Raw genomic sequence first — 16,317 nt, forward strand, 5'->3', positions numbered from 1 at the left:
GAGTACAGGTGTGAGCCACCGCGCCTGGCTGGTATCTTTCGTTTTTGTTTTTTTTTTTTTGGTAATGCTCTGTGGCCCAGGCTGGAGTGCAGTGGTGCCATCTCAGCTCACTGCAACCTCCGCCTCCTGGGTTCAAGCGATTGCATCAGCTTCCAGAGTAGCTGGGACTACAGGCACGCCCCACCATGCCTGGCTAATTTTTTATATTTTCGTAGAGGCAGGGTTTCACCATGTTGCCCAGACTGGTCTTGAACTCCTGAGCTCAGGCAATCCACCTGCCTTGGCCTCCCAAAGTGCTGGGATTACAGGTGTGAGCCACCGTGCCCGGCTGTCTTAAGATATCTTTAGTAAAGTGTCCTTTCATTACTGGAGGTTCACCGCCTCATGTCTTCAGTCCTCCTGCTGTTAACTTTGGTTGCTGTCTGTACGTTCTTCACCATTTTCCATTTGTCTCATTTCTGAGATCTCTAGTAGAAAATGTAGGTAAGTGCTGCAAAGTGGAGTGTTGGCACTGATAGAACTTTCTGGGACAAGGTCTGCTTTAGCCTTTGGTATGCTAATGAATTTGGGAAAAGCCACATTTTTCTGCTGTTGTAGCATTCATCTCCTTGCTTACCTGTATTTTAAATGAACGGCCTATGAATAGAACATAAAACCATAAATGTTAGGGCTGGAAGTGACTGGAGATACTCTTCCAATTTCCTTTTTCTAGATAAGGAAGCTGAATCCCAAGGTCACATGACTTGCATCTAGTTAGTAAGTAGCATAATTGTTATTAAGATTCCCCGACTTTGAGAATAGTCTTCTTTTCACCATCTTATTTTGCTTCAGATTTATTTTGTTCAACCAAGTTCCAGGTACACTGCCTTGCAACTTTGGCTTATAGGAGGATAAGCATTGTGACAGTGACAGCTCCATCTGCCATCACAGAATCACAGCGAGTGCCACGTGTGATCATGGCATTTAAGAAGGCAGGCATGAAAGCATACAGTAGTCCCTCTTATCCATGGTTTTGCTTTCCAGTTTCAGTTACCTATGATCAACCTCTGAAATAATAATGACTCTAAAGCAGAAGAGTACTGTGCCTAATTTATAAATTAAGCTTTATCATAGGTATGTATGTATTGGGAAAAACATAGTGTACATAGGGTTAGGTTCTATCTGTGATGTCAGGCATCCACTGGGGTTCTTGGAACGTATCCCCCAAGGATAAGGAGGGACTACTTACTTTTATTTTTCTACTCTTCCCTACCAAGTCAGATTAACTCATAATTATCCAGATCTTAAGAACAATGTGACTTTAGGCAAGTGACTTAAGCTGACTTTGCCTTGTTTTTCTCATCTGAGAAATGAAGATAATGTTACTCATTTCATTGGGTTATTATAAGGATTAAACTATGCTGATGAATGTTAAGTGCTTAGTATTACGTGTTTGTTAAATTTGTTAAAATAAGTAGAATGATATACTACTAAGTAGTATTTTCTAAACATCTGTTTCCCAAACCTGTAGTCTTAATTAAGCAGCTTCTTGACAGCTCAGACATAAATTCTCAGGTATCTAGTGCCCAGTTGCCAACTGAGTGGTTATAGTTGTTCAACACAAGCTTCGAAAAGTGATGATTAAGATTGGACACTAGGAAAGAAGTAGAAAATACTTCCAGGTCCATAAAGTAATTATTGCACAAAATTCATGCATCAAAGTTAAGCACTTTATTGGCAGAAGAGTTCCAGCATTTTCCTCCTTCATGGCCTATGTTTTTTTTGAGACATGCTCTCACTCTATTGTCTAGGCTGGAGTACAGTGGCACAATCTTGTCTTAAAGTCATATTGTTCTTAAGATCTCAACCTCCACCTCCCAGGCTCAAGCAATCCTCCCACCTCAGCCTCCCTAGTAGCTGGGACTACAGGTGCATATAACCATGCCTGGCTAATTTTTGTATTTGTAGAGAGAAGGTTTTGCCGTGTCACCCAGGCTAGTCTTGAACTCCTGGGCCGCAGCAACCTGCCTGTCTCAGCCTCCCAAAGTGCTGGAATTACAAGCTTGAGCCACTATGCCTGACCCTAATAACTCTTAGTTTGTTCAACAAATATTTATTGAATATCTTGCTGTACTCAAGAATTTTGGAGTAAAAACTCAAGGACTTGATTAGCTAATTTTCGGTTTTTGCATGTTAGCAGTAGCAACTGAGTTACAGGAAAGTTGTTAGTGTCGGCCAAGGTAAAGAAAGAGATAAATGAACCCCTGAGAAAGCTCGGGGGTACCCCAGTATACTGCAGCCCCCTGCATTATTTTATTATGAAGTGCTGTAGTTGATGTTCATAATCATAAAACTTTACCTCCAATAGGGAGGGCCCTTGAGTGTTATCTAATTTAGTTTTCTTGTTTTGCAATAGATAAAATGACCCAGAAACATTGAGAACACATTAAATCATGTTCTATAGGTTGTTTGTGGGAAGTTAGCCAAGTGTGTATTGCCTTTTAGAAAGCTTTCCATGCAAGCTAGTTGTAAAGTTTGGTACCTAAAAATTTTAGCTACTATTTTTCCTGCCTCTTCATTATGTAAAACACTTAATGATATGAAATAAATGAGCATTATCTCACACAGATCTCTCCTCAGAGATTAAAGCCTATCACAATAAATATAATTACAATGAAAATATTTAAGAAAAATATAATCACGATTTAGCCATGTGACCTTGGGACTCTACTACCTGTTCTGTGAAATGGTAATGATAATTGTCCCTCCCTGTATGATGACTAGTTTTTTAAAAATTTTGGTAAAATACATAAAACACAAAGTATCATCTTAATCATTTTTAAGTGTGCAATTCAGTAGTGTTAAGTACATTCACATTGTGTAACCATCACCACTGTCCACTTCTAGAAATTTGTTATCTTTTCAAACTGAAACTCCATACCCATTAAGCAAATTAATATCTTCTGTCTTTATGAATTTGACTATTTTAGGTACCTCATGAAGTGAAATACAGTGTTTGTGTATATGTGTTTGTGAGAGAGACTTCTGGCTCATTTCATTTGGCAAAATGTCTTCATTTCTTTTGAGTGTATATTCAGAAGTTGAATTGCTGGATCATACGATAATTCTATTTTTAGGTTTTTCAGGAACTGCTATACCATTTTTCATAGCAGCTATACCATTTTGCCTTCCTGCCAGCAGTATACAAGAGTTCCTATTTCTCTGCATTCTTTCCAGTGCTTTCTGTTTTTTTTTTTTCTCTTAATAGTAGCCATCCTACTGGATGTTAGGTGGTATCTCTTTGTGGGTTTGATTTGCATTTCCCTAATGATTAGTGAGTCGAACGTCTTTTCATGAGTTTATTGGCCATTTATCTTTTATCATGGCTTAGTTTTGATATAACTAGTTTTGATAGAATGACTAGATTTTCACATATAATCACATATGTGAAAGTCCTGAGAATTATTATGTCTTATATAAGTGAAAGTAGTGACTATGGCTGTGTTAACATTTTTTCTGAAGTTAATAAAACTCCACTGAACAGTTAAAAGAGGCACAATTCGAATTCTGTAGAGGAAGTTATTTGTACAGTTGGAATTCGTTGTGCTCAAGATTTAAGACAATTTTGGAATACATGTGTATGTGGCTAGCATAAGGCCATAGCAGACAATACTCATGACGTTGACATAAGAAACAAAAAAGAGAACAAAATTGATTACGTAAAAGGAAAAACTTCTGTATGACAAAATATTTTGTAAGCCTTATTAAAAGACAGACTTGGAAATGCTGTTTAGCAGTGAATTTTAATAGTTACTGTCAGAATAATTTAAATGCTGAAAGTTTTATTTCTGATCTCATCTATTTTGTGGAAATGTACATCTAGGTGAACACATTTAAAAATTTTTGTATGTATTTGTCATATAAAATTCTTTTAGCATAAGGAAATGTGTAAACAATTACATTAGTTTCAAAAATATCTTTTTTAGATGGAAGAATGTATCTTTGTTGGGACAAAATAATGCATCTCTTCAAGAATTATGGCCATAAGGAACATGTTCTTAAAGTAGATTGTTACCAATGGTAAAAAAATATTTACTAAAATGGTTACAAATGCAATGTTGATATTAGAAGTTTATGCAGTGTCATTATAAATGAGTAGCCTAACTTCAAATGTTTTATTTTGTTCAGTCAGGTCAATTCAGTGAAGATATGATACCCACAGTGGGCTTCAACATGAGGAAGGTAACTAAAGGTAACGTCACAATAAAGGTACGTTATTTCTTGCCATACGCAATTTAAATTGTTAGCACAGACCCCTAGAAATTTTTCTGTTTAATTTCTGTGTTTTTACTGAAAATTTGCAGTTTTTCAGTAATGAATGTGCATGTTTCAAAAGAATAGGGGTTTTTTTTGTTGTTGTTTTTTTGTTATTTTTTGGAAACAGAGTTTTGCTCTTTCACCCAGGCTGGAGTGCAGTGGCGCAATCTCCACTCACTGCAACCTCTCCCTCCCGGTTCAAGTGATTCTCCTGCCTCAGCCTCCAAAATAGCTAAGATTACAGGCTTGTGCCACCACACCCAGCTAATTTTTTGTACTTTTAGTAGAGACAGGGTTTCACCATGTTGGTTAGGCTCGTCTCAACTCCTAACCTCAAATGATCTGCCTGCTACGGCCTCCCCAAAGTGCTGGGATTCCAGGCGTGAGCCACCACGGCTGGCCAAGAATAGATTTTTAATCTACTTTGTTTTTCAAAAATCAAATCTATGGCCTGAGCCTTAATGTCCATTTTGCCCAATTATTGTGGTTTACAGAAGCTGTTCACTTTCTCTGTGGCTCATCTAATGAAGTTCCAGATTTAGTCAAGTGCATGTTACTTTATGCTTGTTACCAGTGCTTTAGTTAAACTGGAAGCCTCTTGAAGATTGATACTGTGACTTGAGACTTTAATGTAGCCCAGTGTCTAGTGTGATGCCCTACGGAGTGGACTCAATAATAAAATGATTATGGATGTGGCTTTCATGTGCATAAAATAATTTTATTTTATTTTATTTTTTTGAGATGGAGTTTCACTCTTGTTGCCCAGGCTTGGAGTGCAATGGTGTGATCTTGGCTCACTGCAACCTCCGACTCCCAGGTTCAAGTGGTTCTCCTGCCTCAGCCTCCCGAGTATATTACAGGCACCTGCCACCACACCTGGCTAATTTTTTGTATTTTTTAGTAGAGATGAGGTTTCACTATGTTGGCCAGGCTGGTCTCGAACTCCTGACCCAAAGTGATCTACCCGCCTCGGCCTCCCGAAGTGCTGGGATTATAGGTGTGAGCCACCATGCCCGACCAAAATAATTTTATACAAGAAAAACACCTATGTGGAAATGCTGGCTACTTATTTACAGGATAATTTTAAAAGGTTAGGCATTAATGTAGAACAAATCAGACAATTAAGACTTAATAGATTCTGAATTGTTGTTTTCTGTCTTGGCATTCAAATCTGGATGGTGCATGGTCCTGTAGCTTTTAAATTGTTATCATAAAGACATATGTTTTCAATAATAGAAGTATATTAGTTAACAGGCAAACTATTGCACATAAACCAAATCTTTGCTTAAGCAAAATTTTAGATGTATTGTAAATGTATTAAATACGGACTTCAAGTTTAGAAGTGGCCCCAAGAATTCCCGTATTAAGAGCTTGTTTGAGGTCAAGTCTTTCAGGAGCGCTTTGCCTCTAACATTGTAGAAAATAAATATATCTTCCTGATCTTTCTTTTTTTCTGTTACTTCCTCTTGCAATCATTTAATTAAAATATCTTTATTAAGAATTGCCTTGTTTTGATTTAAAGATCTGGGACATAGGAGGACAACCCCGATTTCGAAGCATGTGGGAGCGGTATTGCAGAGGAGTCAATGCTATTGTGTAAGTGGTTTTTTTTTTGTTTGTTTGCTTTTAAATCAATGTAGGCATCAAAGAAGAAAGTTTATTTTAGTATTTCCAGAGGCTCAATTTTTATCTCAGGCAGTGAAAATCTTTCTTAGCTAATATACTAGTGTAATTCCCAACATGGGATTTAAAAAAAATTAATCGTAGAATAAGATCTTTATGTTTTTTGTTTATGGAGCTAAGAGCTAAGGGGTGTACATGTTTTACTATCATGTGTTAGTCTCTAAAAACAGTCTAGTTAAAAAGTATTAAAGGGTGCTGAGCCTTTTCTTATGACATAGTTTATTTTGGTTAATAATTTCAATAATGTAAATCTTACGAAAATTAAAAATCAGTAATACTAGTTGTCATCATCAAGGCATACAGAGAAGGTATGTTGAGATCACTTCATTTTTTTAAGTTACATGATAGATGCTGCAGATCGTGAAAAGATAGAAGCTTCCCGAAATGAGCTACATAATCTTCTAGATAAACCACAGTTACAAGGAATTCCAGTAAGTATGGAATACTTGTTATTTTACATTGTAATTATATAATGATATTAATTATGGTAATTATGCAGTGATATTAATTATGTTTGAAATCAGTAACATGTCTTCATTTTTAAAATCTGGAAAGCTTGCTTACCATGTATCTGCCTATCTGCCATATACTGGGCGTTGTGCTAAATGTGAATCTCATAACCGGGTATCTACTAAACTGCTATGCAGCAGGAGCAGCGCGTCGGCCCAGGGATATAGTGATGAACGGAAATCGGTAGAAACATACTCCTTGCCATCATGGACCTTATGGTTTAGTGGGAAAGGTAGATACTCTGAAAACACTTGAATAATGCAGCTTTAAGTGCTAGGAAGAAAGGTGCAAGAGGGGATATGAGAGTTGTAATTTAGAGGGGAGATGTGATCTAGTTTGAGGGAAGAAGGAGGGATTCACGAGGAAGTAATGCTTGAGCTGAGATCCAAGGGATACATACGAATGTGAGGTATATGACAGTTGGAGGGGAAGAGAGTTCCAGGCAAAGGCCTTTGGGTGGGAGGAAGTGGGAAACTGAGAAGAGGCCAGTCTCTAGAATACATTTAGGAATTTGCATTTGGATTAGGAATGCTCAACCAGTAAGTATATAATGCAAATCCAAAAAATTTCCAAAATTCGAAACACTTCTGGTCCCAGGTATTTTGGATAAGGGATAGTAAACCTGTATTAAGAATAGCAGAATGCCGCCGGGCGCGGTGGCTCATGCCTGTAATCCCAGCACTTTGGGAGGCCGAGATGGGTGGATCACCAGGTCAGGAGATCGAGACCATCCTGGCTAACATGGTGAAACCCCGTCTCTACTACAAAAAATCAGCTGGGCATGGTGGCGGGTGCCTGTAGTCCCAGCTACGGCAGGAGAATGGCGTGAACCCGGGAGACAGAGCTTGCAGTGAGCCCAGTGGCTGCTGCACTCCAGCCTGGGCGACAGAGCAAGACTCTGTCTCAAACAAAAACAAACAAACAAAAAAAAGCAGAATGCATAGCATAGACTCAGACTATTTTACATAGCAGTTGGCAGCCACATACTGAATTAAGAGCACCTGCATCGTGGGAGTTGAGTGAATACCAGGGTGAGCAATGAAATGAATGAGACAGGCCACCAGTTACACAAATAGGCCTTAATATTGTGGAATGTGTTAACATCTTAACTTTGTGTCTTCACATATCAAGATGATAAACTTCTGTGACTTTTTCTTACATAAACGTGTGCTCTTAATATCTTTTCTTTTTAAAGGTGCTAGTGCTTGGAAACAAGAGAGATCTTCCTAATGCCTTGGATGAGAAACAGCTAATTGAAAAAATGTATGTCTTGAATATGCTATTTTAATAATTTGCTTCTAAATTACCATATTTTGCCCACTTGTTATGTTATTCCTAATGATCATAGCCATTTTTTTTAGGTAGATAAAGTTGGCCTATCAGAGAAGTGAATCCTAACATTTTAGAATTGCTACAATGATTTCTTCAGTATAGTAATAAAACTAATGAGTAAAATTGAACAAAGTGATAAGTATGACAGCTGTTCTAAGCACAAACTTATCCTTTTAATTCTTCTCATAGGAATCTGTCTGCTATTCAGGATAGAGAAATTTGCTGCTATTCAATTTCTTGCAAAGAAAAGGATAATATAGGTAAGAAATGACTGGTAATTTTGGAAGAAATGGGTATCATTGGAAGGAATGTCTATGCTTCTTACATCTTATTGTCTCGATTTCTCATTAAGTGACTTCCTTTTCAGAATACTGTTGCTTTTGCCTGAGAAAAAAGAATAGACATACCTTTTGACAACAAATATAGTGAATCTTCACTTAACATCATTGACGGCTTCTTTGAAATTGCAGTGTTATCTCTCTCTCTCTCTCATGCAAATATATATATAATATAATATATGTAATATGTATTATATATTATATGTAATATATATGTAATATGTATTATATATTATATGTAATATATATGTAATATGTATTATATATTATATGTAATATATGTAATATGTATTATATATTATATGTAATGTATGTAATATGTATTATATATTATATGTAATATATATGTAATAGTATTATATATTATATGTAATATATGTAATATAATATATATAAATATATATTATATATAACATAAATATATATATAAATAATATTATATGTATATGTATTTTTTGAGACAGTGTCACTCCTTCACCCAGGCTTGAGAGCAGTGGCGTGATCTCGACTTACTGCAACCTCTGCCTCCTGGGTTAAAGCGATTCTTGTGCCTCAGCCTCCTGAGTAGCTGGGACTACTGACGTGCACCACCACGCCCGGCTAATTTTTGTATTTTCAGTAGCGACAGGGTTTCCATGTTGCCCAAGCTGATCTTGAACTCCTGACCTCAAATGATCCAACTGCCTCGGCCCCCCAAAGTGTTGGGATTACAGGTGTGAGCCCGGCCTATATGTTATCAAACTCTTGAACAGCAAAAAATTTTTTAAAAAGAGGAAATCACACTTCTAAGTGAAATGACATACAGTAGGCCCTCATTTCGTTTAGCATTACAATGTTAATGAGAAAAAAATAGTTTTGTTATACACCATTTCACTTAAAGTGGCAGTTTCCAAGAACCTATCAATGATGTTAAGTGAGGACTTAATGTATAACATCCTGAATCTTCTTTGTGCTATTTAAAGAAGAAAATGCAATAAAGTCGTGAGGTTAAGATTATGTGATACCAATTTATTGTGTTAATTTTTGCAGAGCTAGTATCCCACTGTGCTTTATAACAAAATGGCATTTTTGAAATAAGACTTTACAAAAATTAGTCTACAGGCTCTACAACAATTTTTCAGTTATTGAACCAGTATATTACTACAATATGCTAGCACTCTATTCGAATTATAAGCCCAAAATACCCTTCATTTACTCAATGCCCATATTAACTTCTTAGAACTGCCATAACAAAGTACCACAAACAAGGTGGCTTAGAACAGCAGAAACTTAAGTCATTCAAAATTCTAGAGGCTAAAAGTCCAAAATCAAGTTGTCAGCAGGGTCGTGTTCGCTCTGAAGGCTGTAGAAGATCCCTCCTTGCCTCTCTCTAGCTTGTGGTGGTTGCCAGCAATCCTTGGCATTCCTTCACTTGTAGATATACCACTCAAGCCTCTGCCTCACATTCATGCTTCTCCCCTGTAGTTGTCACTGTGTCAGTGTATTATCTTTTCCTAAGGACGCAAGTCACTGGATTAGGACCACCTAATCCAGTATGACCTTATCTTAACTAATAACTTGCAGAGACCCTATTTCCAGTAAAAGTCACATTCCGAGGTTCTGGATGGACATGACTTTTTAGGGGGACATTAAACATTCTAGCATAGTATCGTTACAGAAGAAGTATGTATGGCTCAACTTTAGTTTCTTAACTAATTTGGTTTGAGATGATTTGATAAATGAATGTATTGGAACAAAATGTAATAAATAGTACCAGAATAGTATATTTATAAAGTTTACGCTGATATTTTTTCTTTAGCTTTTGTATTCCAGTCTATCCTTCCCTAACTCACCTTCCACCCCACCTGCAAACACGGCTTTATTTATTTTTATTTTTTTAAGATGGAGTCTCACTCTGTCGCCGTGGCTGGAATGCAGTGGCAAGATCTTAGCTCACAGCAACCTCCACTTCCCGGGTTCAAGTGATTCTTGTGCCTCAGCCTCCTGAGTAGCTGGGATTACAGTTGCCCACTACCACGCCTGGCTAATTTTTGTATTTTTAGTAGAGACAGGGTTTCATCATGTTGGCCATGCTGGTCTTGAACTCCTGACCTCAGGTGATGCACCTGCCTCAGCCTCCCAAAGTGCTTAGATTGACAGCCATGAGCCACCACGCCCAGCCACAAACATGCTTTATTCAGTTTAAAGTGTGGATAGTTGTTCTGGCTAATTTTGGGCTTCCTTTAAAGACCATCCAGGGCAGTCTCAGCCTTAGTAACAGCTGATAGACACAAATTTTCCTTTATAAATGGATAGAATAATTCACTTGTTACATTGGGAGCATTTATTTGAGAACAGACTCCTCAAGCACTTGTGGTTACTTAGACTTTATTTAAAAGTTTTTTCTCTGTGTGGCGGGGAAAACTCTTTTTAAAATTTAAGATATGCCCCATGAGAGCATTTATTTCTACATCAGTGGTTCTCAATGGGGAGCTTTTCTCCCAGGAGACTTGACAATGTCTGGAGACATTTTTGGTTGTCATAACTAGGAGGGTGATGCTGGCATTTAGTGGGTAGATACCAGAAATGTAGCTAAACATACTATAACCTCCACAGCAAAGAATTATCCAGCATAAAATGTCAGTTGTGGCAAGGTTGAGAAATCCTGTTCTACACTAACCGTAATTTTTAGTCCATTGTGCTATTTTGTAAATCCATTACTCCCTATATGTTTTCTGTTTTTCCATTGTTACAAACTAGTTGGATACTTTCCTGAAAAAAAAAAAAAATCTCTTGGGCTCATGTATGGAAGTGCAGTAGAGCTGTGAGGACTTCTTTCGCTATTTGAGGCTGATCTTTATAGTTTGCTAAATAGCTCAGTAGTAATTTTAGAACTCCTGGCTCACTTAAAATGTTATCAAGCCCAAGGAATCTGATCCAGTCTACTAAGATCCAGTCTAATAAAATTCGAAATAAGTATTTTGTAAATCAGTTCATCTGAGTATCTTATTTCTATTGTCTTTTTGCCTATTCATAAAGATCCATTTGTCTTTAGGATATGAACTTCTATCAGTATCCACAGAGGCTTTGTGTAATTTTTTAGTGAATTTCTTTTTTTTTTTTGAGATGGAGTTTCACTCTTGTGGCCCAGCTGGAGTGCAGTGGTGCAATTTTGGCTCACTGCAACCTCTGCCTGCTGGGTTCAAGTGATCTCCTGCCTCAGCCTCCCGAGTAGCTGGGATTACAGGTGCCCGCTGCCGTGCTCGGCTAATTTTTGTATTTTTAGTAGAGATGGGGTTTCACCATGTTGGCCAGGCTGGTCTCAAACTGCTGACCTCAGGTGATCACCTGCCTCGGCCTCCCAAAGTGTGGGATTACAGGCGTGAGCCACCGTGCCCGGCCATGAATTTCTTAAATATTTAAATTTGGTTATTTCACTTCAGATTTACCTTTCTCCCATTCAGTTCAAATGAGTGTGGCTTTGCTCTTATTGTGCACTATTGTCCCCATTTTAAGGTGCAGAGGTGCTTCTTCAGTAGTTGGGTTAAATCATTGCTTCCACAATGGTGAACAGGTCATGTTTGTTATAGCTCAGCCCTGTGGTGTTTCGTTAATGCATGTTAGCTGGGAAACTGGTAGTGAATTTACCCTCATCTTTCAGGCTTGGAGAATAGAGTGGTGCTTCAAATAGACTCTCATGTACCCTTCTGAAGAAGTGAGGACAAGAATTACCCAGCCCCAGATGTCAAAAGGGCATGGTGTGAACCCTGCACCAGCCTTGGCAGTGACAGCCTCCTCTCCCATCCCTGTGCTTTAGTCACATTGTATCACTCACAATCCATCCACAGCTCCACAATGTTTCATGCCTTTTAACATTCTTTTGCTGTTTTTTTTTTAACCTGGAGTTTTGTGGGGTGGCCCCCAAGCCCCAGGAATTACTGCATCTTTTCTGTGTATTATACTTAAAAGCGCCTTGAGGGCAAACAGGAGTTATTCCTTTTTTTTTTTTTTTTTTTGCCTTCCTGGCAATTTGCATGCAACACCTGATTGATTGTGTGGGCAACACATAAAAGATGGCACCAGCCGTCCTGTACACAACTTAATTTTTAAATCAGAAAACGCTTCAGTCTCTGATAATTCCTCATATTCTCTTGAAGTTCAGGTAATGGAGTATGGTAATGCAGATGCAGAAAAGCAGCAGAGGTCAGGCATAGTATGTGCCTTGAATTAGCTGCCTTTTAAATATTGTCTCTGTTTGATGTTTAGTTTTTTAACTTTAATGTCTTCACTTTTCCCCTCTATCTTTAGATATCACACTTCAGTGGCTTATTCAGCATTCAAAATCTAGAAGAAGCTGAAGCATCTCCTGAAGTCTTCCAGTCCTTCTTGGCTATAATCCTAGAATTATTGTCCGTTCCTCTGAAGTAATTCCCAGAATACGGTCCTTCCTAAACCCAAGAAATTGCCTTTTTCAGAGTTTATTTCTCATGTGCACTGCTGAAGATGAATATCCCTAATCCTTCATAAAGAATCAGCTAGAGTTGTCATGATAAAGTCAGCACACACAAAAAGGCTTCTTACACATACCTGTCTTAAACCATGTGTAGAGCTTTAAAAAAAGAAAAAAAAACCCATATACTTATGACCATCTTAAATCAAGAAAATTGCATATTTCCATTCTGGTCTTTCTGGGCCAGATTTTTATATTGGTTTTCAGTAAATGTCTATCTATAATATTTCATTATAGAGTCCAGTAGCTTAATACTGACACTGACTTGATACAGCATGAAGTTTCTAGTGCCACACACAGTATTTAGAAAACCTTTAAGCGTGAATGACTCATGTGGGATATATGTAAACATAATGTTTATTTTATCTCACAAATGCATGTGAAATGTATAATTACATCTTAGGAATCCAAAATGGTCTGCAGAGAGTGAGCAGAGGCACCAGATCAATGTTGGTTCTTTACACTGGTGAGATTCTACCTGATGAATATTGAAGATATTCTGCTTTCTGAGAACTCTTTATCACCAGATGGCAGTTGGGATATGGGAGGAACTAAAGCATCCTGTTTTGTATCTGTCCAGATCATTATTTCTGTCTCTTGTTTTTTCTTCCTGGTTCAGGATACTTTTTTAAGGGGTTGAGAATTGAAGATCTTCCAAAAGCGTTCATGAATTTAGAGCATTCCACCCAATATAATAAAACCTGTTAAGAATGTCAGTCTTTGTTCAAACATCTGTTTGTTCTATCTCCAGTCATTAAATCAGTGCTGCTGCATGACACTCTTAACTCCTGACTTTTTATATCCAGTCATAAAGTTGACTTTCAGCACAAAAGATACTTACAAACAAATAAAAAATTTTTATTTTTCTCTCTTATTGACGTAAGGTTTGGCACTCTTTTGACTGGTGCCATTAGACATCTTGATTATTGTGACAACTCTAGACCTGCCTGCTTTATCTAATGTAATCATGCTCAATGTCTACAGGTTGTTTAATAATCAGTCACACAGAGAACTGAGGAACTGATGCTGTTTGTTTGCTTCTATGATCCAGAGATGTCTAAAAACTTCAAATGGACATGTTTTGTAGTTTAGCGACTTCCGTATACATAAAGGGACATATTAATACTGGTTCATTTGTAAATTATTATTCATATAGACCACTGTAGTAGATAAAACTCTATGGTACACCTGCTTATGTGTTGCCTCACACTGTGTGTGATTTTGTTTCTTTTGTTAAGCAGCACTTACGTAGACTGCATTTCCAAATGTGTTGAGCACTCAGAGTGTAGTCAACAGTAAGTTCTTTTAATGAATATCAGTTTTAATTTATAGACTGCCATGGCCTTAAAAATATTCTGTACAATATACTGCACTGTGTTGCACAGACACTACTTGCTTTTCTCCATTCATATTTTTATGAGTAGAATCTGGGCTTTTAAATTTCTCTTCTTATTCTTTGAAGCATGTTGCATACTTCCCTGGTGGGATGGATGGTTCTGTAAATGAAGGGATATTTAAACTTGCTACTGTTGTTCAACACCATTAATGGTCAGTGTGAACCATTACAAAGAATGTGGCAACTTGCTTGTGCCTAAAAGGAGGAATTGGAACTAGAATGTGTGACTCTGTGGGGACTGCATAGGTTTGTTAATTGACCTATAGCTAAACCTTAATGTGTTTGTGTGTCTATACATTGCTTTCAGCATTTCAAGACATCCAGACGCTATTACCAACATTTTCCTGTGCATTAACCTCTGCATGTGAAAACTTTTAACAGTTACTGAACTATGTAAATATGTGAATTTTTTTATTTAGGTGGATGCATTTTTTGTCTGTTTACTGCTCTTCTCAGCTTTATTCAATAAACTTGCATTTTAAGGGTTGTATTGGCAATTTTAACTTAAAATGTGCATCATGATGGAAGGTGCAGACTTTTTTGGAGGGGGATAGTAAGTTTCCGAGAGGAGGGTCTATAGACCATTTGTCAGAAATCAGATCAGCCCTCAAAGAATGGGGTCTGTGGGCTAGTTAAAATAGAAATAAACTTTTAAAATATCCACAGAATTGATATTGTGATTTTTTGGGGGCGGGGGAAATGCTACTACTTGTCAGCGGTCACAATACACCAAATTTAGGACTTTAAGTGGCAAGTGCTAGTAAAACATTTTATGATCCAGTTTTTACAAATCAAACCAAGACCCTGCTAAGCAAATGAAGTTGCAAGACATGCCTGTTTACTGACTTCAGTTCCGAATGAAAATATTTTAAGTACCGAACATGCTGGTTTTCCCACAAAGGCACATTTTTAGCATAAACCTTTTTGCTAGTTTGGTATCATCTGCCCATAAAATAAGTCAATACTTGAGCTATTGGAAAAATAATTGTGTATATTTTTATTTGTTTAGAAAAGTTCAGTTAGCGTTTTCTCCATACGCATACTACAGTTCTGTACAGCCAACCCTTAGTGGCCAGTTGGATGCATGATTTCGCGTTTATTTCCCTGGAACGTCACGTTCATGTGTTTTTGTTTTCACTGCATTACTGGAGCCATGTAGTCAAGCATCAAGTTTCATCCACTTCTCACCATTCTCCTACCACAGGGGTGAGTGTGTGGGAGTTGAGGGTGAGGATGGGGGAACACGGAGGATATACATTTAGCTTAATTCTAAATGTGTATCTGCTTTTAAAAACTTCTAAACTTATAACGTTGGTCTTTGATTCTGTCAAGTAAATTGGGTGTTTGAGGAACTAACTGCTTTGTCTATTTGCTCCATGTAGGATTGAGTTACACGGATACTCTGTTGATTTGGTAATTCCAGCCGCTCCAAGGGTCTGGTGGGTTCAGAACTGGAATGGAAGCTTAAACATAATGTAGTGGGCATCATGCTGTAACATCCAGCTGGCCAAATGCTTTACTCTAAAAATGTGCCACAGTGGGGAAAGCACAATGTTTGATGTTTAAAATGTTTTTGTTATGTTACAAACTTTTAAGGTTATGCCCTCAACTGTGCATAGCAGTGAAGAGACTTGAAAAGGAAGACAGTAAAGCCTTACAGACTTCCCTCAAGTTTGCTGCTCTATAAGTATGCAGCCTGCTGCAGGTGTTTCCTGTTGGTTAGTAAATAACCTCCACACATTGGCTGTTTAAAATTCAGCTATTAATAAAAATGTGTACTTTTGTCATTGCTCCTCTTGGGTGTTCTTAGGGAAACCAAAGCAGGTCATTGTCATGGTAGACAGACTGCAATAGGACTCTTAAAAATCTAAGCCACAGTAGTAGTCATTTATTATTCCATTCTATTAACCAGCCCTCTCTTCAGTTAAGATAATTCTATTCTGAAATCCCAAGGCATCTGGCATTTAGGTAATGCAGATTTCCCAATAATCAGGAGGGGGAAAAGATACTTTAGCTTCATTTTACTGGGGCTTACAGTAGGGATGTAGGAAAAGAGTTGTTAGCTTACGATGTTATAATTAAATATAGCTTAATTCTGTGGAGAGTACTGGGTTGGCATTTGGGAGAATGGGTTCTTTCCTTGGCCATTAACTGACTGTGTGACTGGTGAGTTGCAGAACCCCCTCATGGCTCCTTAAGTTTTCCCATCTATAAAATGAAGAGAAGAGGATTTCTAACCATAACTTCTGCCACTGACAGGCTGATTCTAGCAG

At 37.6% G+C, this 16,317-nt stretch overlaps 1 protein-coding gene across 1 annotated transcript in view; it reads left to right on the plus strand.

Annotated features, from left to right (window-relative positions):
- The window catches only part of ARL8B (ARF like GTPase 8B), a 57,824-nt gene extending 43,112 nt beyond the window's left edge, over positions 1–14,712 (plus strand). The window contains 6 exon segments of the mRNA XM_004033526.5: positions 4,168–4,248; positions 5,819–5,892; positions 6,317–6,410; positions 7,685–7,752; positions 8,011–8,081; positions 12,447–14,712. Coding sequence (XP_004033574.4) covers positions 4,168–4,248; positions 5,819–5,892; positions 6,317–6,410; positions 7,685–7,752; positions 8,011–8,081; positions 12,447–12,496 — 438 coding nt within the window. The 3' untranslated portion in view covers positions 12,497–14,712.
- Positions 14,713–16,317: the final 1,605 nt, after the last annotated feature.

The sequence above is a fragment of the Gorilla gorilla genome, chromosome 2 (assembly GCF_029281585.2).
Source record: "Gorilla gorilla gorilla isolate KB3781 chromosome 2, NHGRI_mGorGor1-v2.1_pri, whole genome shotgun sequence".
In the NCBI taxonomy this organism is placed as follows: Eukaryota; Metazoa; Chordata; class Mammalia; order Primates; family Hominidae; genus Gorilla; species Gorilla gorilla.